The 5,682-nt window shown below is 40.4% G+C and overlaps 1 protein-coding gene across 1 annotated transcript; it reads right to left on the bottom strand.

Annotated features, from left to right (window-relative positions):
* Positions 1 to 2,513: 2,513 nt before the first annotated feature.
* LOC131752552 (small ribosomal subunit protein uS13-like) lies at positions 2,514 to 3,072 on the bottom strand. The gene has a single exon (XM_059056997.2). The coding sequence runs from the start codon at positions 3,027 to 3,029 to the stop codon at positions 2,571 to 2,573; it is 459 nt and encodes a 152-aa protein (XP_058912980.1). The 5' UTR covers positions 3,030 to 3,072; the 3' UTR covers positions 2,514 to 2,570.
* Between the last annotated feature and the right edge of the window lie 2,610 nt (positions 3,073 to 5,682).

Genomic DNA, 5,682 nt, shown 5'->3' with positions numbered 1-5,682 from the left:
AGAGGCCCGCGTACCACACACACACACACACAAATGCTTATTCAGTTAGTTAAATCAAAATATTTTAAATTTGCAAACTAAGAAATCTTACCAACTAAAGATAATTAATAAAGGATTAGCCTAATTTAATAATAAATCAGAAGGTTCAAGGACTGAGCACAAACGAGAAAGGTAACATATGATGTGACTCTTACTTTAAATATTGTATGTTGGGTCTAGGCATTAACTTCCCCACTGTCTGAATTAATCTGGTCATCTGATGAATATTCTCAGCACATGTTTGTTAATAATACAGTCAAGAATAGAATTTTTGGTCAGGCAATTTTAGACTCAATATGTTAAACTACTGCTAAGTGTACCTTCAAGAGAACCTAAGTGGGGGATGGTTCTTTGTTTTCCTTGATGAACTTCAGCTAAACTTTGATAAGATCTTAATATTTTCATAGGCTGAATATCTGTGACTTAGAAAATTGAGGTGTTTTTTTTTCCCTGATATGGGTTGTTACATGGATAACAAGGAAATTAGTGAAGAATCCTTATCTTATTCCTGTCAGCATTCCTTGAAATGCATAATCTCAGTTCAACAAAACTGATATAGATCAGTTAAATTTTATTTTTGCTCCCTCCTAAAATTCCCATTTGCATTCTTTTCTCCTTTCTTCTGAAATGTACTTTTCTAGGTCTGTATACTAATTCCTGTTCCCAAAAGGCATTTAATTAGCCAGTTGTCATTTCTTTAAATAGTGCTGTCAAGGTTAAGTGGGAAGGTGAAATTGGAGGAGAGCCCTCTGGAAGACTGAAAAATCCACGATATTTTTCTCTGAATATAAAAACCCTTTACTCCCTCATTTGACATAGAACACTATGACTGAAGCACAACAGGTGAAATGACCCATCTGTTTCAAAGCCAAGATGTTGAGCCCATATGGTGGCAGAGAGGTAACAGTGTTCAATCCAGTAGCAACAGGGTAACTATTTCCTTAGTGGCCTATGAAAGAAGGCAGATTTTCCTGCTGCCTTCTGCCTACAGACAAGCCATTACGACATCTTCCCCAGTTTGCTTTATAGAGATAGAATGGCCCACCAGATAGTATTGCCCTGGTAGCCCAACTCAGCCTTCCCTAGTGGAAGTTTTAGAGCTAGTGAACTTTTTTCTTATGAGAAGTAGAGACATAAAACTTTGAGTCACATCCAGGCCCTGGGTGTGTTTCTCTGGGGCAGCCTTCTCTGGGCACACATGTGTACACCTCTCACACCGGCCCATCACTGCTCTGCCCAGTTCTACGAATAGGAAGCCAAGCGCCACATGAACACTGGGCAGAGAAACAAGGCAGGGAGAACAGACAAGCCCTGGCGAGGCATCTCTAATGCCAGGGCACACATGGTGCCCTGGGCCATCCAACAGAGGTGTGACACTGTTTACCAGGGAGAACGGCTGCTGCAGCCTGGCTCCCTACGCACTGTCTGGCCTATGAAATTTGATCTAAATCACAGGAGGCAAAAACATACTACTCTGACCACAATTCACATTCCGTTGGAGGAGGCAGGATTAGAACATTTCTATTTTTGCCCGATGCTGCTAAATTTAAAGTCAGTATAACTGTTCACTGCAGTCTTCCTTCAAAAGACCAAAGGCAAGCATCATTTGCTGGTGGCAGAATGCTCTGAAATGTCATCGTGAGCTGTATGATTGGGCAGAGGAAGCTGAGAGGTCACAAACAACAGTCCTAAACTCATGGCCAAGGCTGCTCGTAAGGCCACTTATAGGAAATGCCTCCATTTATGACTTCATTCATACCCTCATCCATTTGTCTAATCATGTATTTCTTTATTAAACAACTGTTTATTAAACTTCTATTATGTGTCAAGCATAAAGGTGAACAGTCGCAGCCCTTGAGAGGCTTATAAAGGAGACAGGTACACATGTGAAAAAGAATAAATCTCCATCAACTTAAATATGCTATGCTGATGGCTCTCTGCTCTTTCACTTCTGCATCCTTCCTCAGTTATTCTCAGTTCTAGAGTCTTTCATTTCTTGTTCACTTAAAGATCATCCTTATGATTTGAAATGTAGCTCAAAAATACTCATCTAGCGCTCCTCCTTCAGGACACCCATCTGGATTTACCAGGAGGACCAGGGAACATTTCACAGCAAACTTTACAATTACTTCCTTTTTCACCCTTCTTTCCCAGACTCCAATCCCCACCCTAATTCCATTTCCCATTTTTTTAAACCAACATTATTTTATGTCCAATAGTTTTTGAGGTTATGTTCAATTTCATGAGGATATCAGCACCTGGTCTAATTTTCCCAGACTTCTTATACCATTTGGAACTTGCAGTGACTTAGATCTGCTATCAAGCGGTTCGGGACTTATTTCCAGTAGCATGGCAAGATCTCTGTGATGGATATCTAAGGCGGAATTATCTCTTTATTTCTGCTGGTTTGGCAGTCTGAGGGAACAAAATTCTGAGGGCTATTTTCCTACCCCTGCTTGAAATAATATTATACATTATTATTTTTTTTTTTAACTGTATAAACTATTTATTAACAGACAACACCCACAAATTTATTTCTTCTTGGACACTCCCACGGTGCGGCCACGGCGGCCTGTGGTCTTGGTGTGCTGGCCTCGTACACGAAGTCCCCAGAAGTGGCGTAGCCCTCGGTGGGCCCTAATCTTCTTCAGTCGCTCCAGGTCTTCACGGAGCTTGTTGTCCAGACCGTTGGCCAGGACCTGGCTGTATTTTCCATCCTTCACGTCCTTCTGTCTGTTTAAAAACCAGTCTGGGATCTTGTATTGGCGTGGATTCTGCATAATGGTGATCACACGTTCCACCTCATCCTCAGTGAGCTCTCCTGCCCTCTTGGTGAGGTCGATGTCTGCTTTCCTGAACACCACATGAGCATATCTTCGCCCCACACCCTTAATTGCAGTGATGGCAAAGGCAATTTTCCACCGCCCATCGATGTTGGTGTTGAGTACTCGCAAAATGTGCTGGAACTTCTCGGGGATTACTAGAGACATGGCGGCGGCCCCAGCGGCGGCGTGTAGGCCTCCAGTGGAAGAGATACACTATTATTTTATATAGGCTGAGACCCCAGATTCTGGGTCTAAGGAATGGCCCTGAACTTAATGCTTTACATGTACCTGAATAATCAATGCCATGAAAGAAGGAACCAAGGAGTCCTATTCCTCACTTATTTTCTGCACTCTTAACCATAACTGATTGAAGACCAGTAAAAGTTTCTGCCTGGACATATTATGTCTCCCTTCCTTCTCCTAAACCTACCAATGGCTGGTATGGTGAGTTAGGATTTGGGGTAAACATCTACTGGGTATATAGTATTTAAAGATCCTTGCTCATTTTTGTGTGTCCTTCTTTCCCCAGAGAAAATGAGGGCAAATCATCAGGGAAGAAGGAGGAGAAACTGAAGAATTAGACTTAAAATTGGAGTTTGGAGAGGGTTACAGCATGGGGAAATGCTGAGAAATGACCTCTTGGAAGAGAATCTTAGGATGGACTAAATATTATTTACACACACACACAAAAAAAAACAAAAGGAAAGAATTTAAGTTAGTTGGAGTTGTCAGTAAAGAATTCAGCCATTCTACACTGTAGTGATCTTCACCAAGAAAGAACAAGTCCCTGGCCTGACCTCTTGCATCTCCAGGCACCGGTTCTGGACCGGGCCTGAAACAGGAGACTGAGCCCACAGCATATTGAAATTACATCAACTGAAATGTTATTTTCTTTTCATCGAAAAATTATAGCAAAAACATTAGGATATGATTTAGTGCATTTCAAAGGAAAATAAACATTTATTGCAATAAATAACCATAAGATAGGCCTAATAATACTCTACTTTAAAAATACTCATGTGAATCGGGAAAACAGTGAAACTTCTTTTTCATCATGCCTGAATTTTCACATAGCATTAGATAAATGCTTAGAAACTTTGACTACTAATTCAGGGTCTGGATTGCCTCACTGCCTGACCCACGGCTCAGCCCTAACCTCTCTGTGACCCCATGTCTTTCTCTGCACAATGGGGTACTTCTCTCCTTTCTCAGTGAGCATATTCTGAAATAAGTAAAATAATAAAAGAGGTTTTATACCTTGGAATACATGATGCTAATAGATATAAGCTTTACTTTCATACACAATTCCTTCTAAATAATCCTACCCCATTGTAACTCCCCAACACACATACATAGTAAATAAGAAGTTGCAACAGATCTACATAAAGTAGGAGACAGACAAGTATTGAAATTGAAGACCAGACAATACCTATTCAACAAAACAAAGTACTTTTTCAACAACAGCACTTCATTAAGTCAAGATAAATATATACAAGTTTCATAATATAGAAAAGGTAGCCAACAATATCTTTTTTTCTCCCCTCCTTGACAGCATCCCCCTCCTGACTCTGATCTCTCTTGTGGTGCCCTCCCCATGGGTCTGACATATTTCACCATTGTACTTGTGTTTGTTCACATGTGCCAACCATCACTTCTGGCTGTGCTGTCAAAAGCTCTGTCTGGAGAACTTTTGGAAAATGCCATTTCCCAGGCTTCACCTATGAAGTCCTGGATTAACTGGTCCTGGGTGGAACTGAGGCAGCCCTGATTTTAAAAGGCTCACCAAGTGATTCTAATGTACAGCTGAGGCTGAGAAAGAAACATTGAGTGGTTGACCTAGGGAAGCTTTCACTTACAGGTGGAAAGAGTTTTTAAAAAGTTATTGGTGCCCCAAATATCCACCTTGCTTAAGGAGTTACTCTTATGCAAGAGAAGCACACTGTATCCCTTATGGCCCAAGGTATAACTCACCATGTTACCAAATTTGCTAGTTGTAAGTGAAATTCTGATTTAATTCCATGCTTTAGGATAGGTTTATAGTATAACTTATCCCTCAAATTAGGACACTTTTGAGAGAGAATTATGCTGGTACAACCAGGCAAACTGGGGCATATAAGCCACCTTAATTATGGGAGATGTTAATAATTGGAAAATATTTACAGACTTTGGGGATACAACTTATTGCTCCTTGAGCAGATTAATTTTCTCATTTGTAAAATTGGCATAATAATTATTATCTTGCAAGTTGGATGGAAGTTGAAATGTGGATATGGAAGACCTTTGTAAACTCTGTCCTAATATATAAAATTTATATATTACTATTTGAGCCAGAATACTTGCCATCAGAGAGACTGAGACACCAGAAAGTGTGAACAGGAGAATTAACAAGTGTTGTTCAGCACCTCCTTTTCTCTTTAAATCCCACTGGAAATTTGGAAGTCAGGGGAGCTAAAGGAAGAGATTCATAGGTCCCTGTCAAAGGGGATCTATGAATGGCCTATCATCTAACCTATCAGGTGTCTTTCCTAAACATCCTGGCTCAGGTATATCTTAGGGCATCAAGGAAAATTTACAACTACAGGATTAGGGTTGCAAAGGGCTTAAGAACTGTAACCAATACCAACCATCTATATAATGCTTTACGAATGAAAAGATGTAATGTAGCTTAGTTAGTAAAGGCATGGTCTTTAGAGGTGCCCACCACTGCTAGCTTTTTTTTCTTGGTAGTTTCTTAACTCTTCTCATTCTTGATCTCCTTATGAGTAAGTGCAGATAACCTGCTCTCATCCCAAGCATGTTTGAGGATTGAAGTGGAAAT

Source organism: Kogia breviceps, chromosome 3 (assembly GCF_026419965.1).
Source record: "Kogia breviceps isolate mKogBre1 chromosome 3, mKogBre1 haplotype 1, whole genome shotgun sequence".
Lineage (NCBI taxonomy): Eukaryota > Metazoa > Chordata > Mammalia > Artiodactyla > Physeteridae > Kogia > Kogia breviceps.
The sequence above is the reverse complement of the archived record's forward strand: the minus strand, read 5'-3'. Positions and strand labels throughout refer to the sequence as shown.

Bases quoted from the DNA above. Each gene is read 5' to 3' on its own strand.
- LOC131752552 (XM_059056997.2), bottom strand. From the start codon at position 3,029: ATGTCTCTAGTAATCCCCGAGAAGTTCCAGCACATTTTGCGAGTACTC.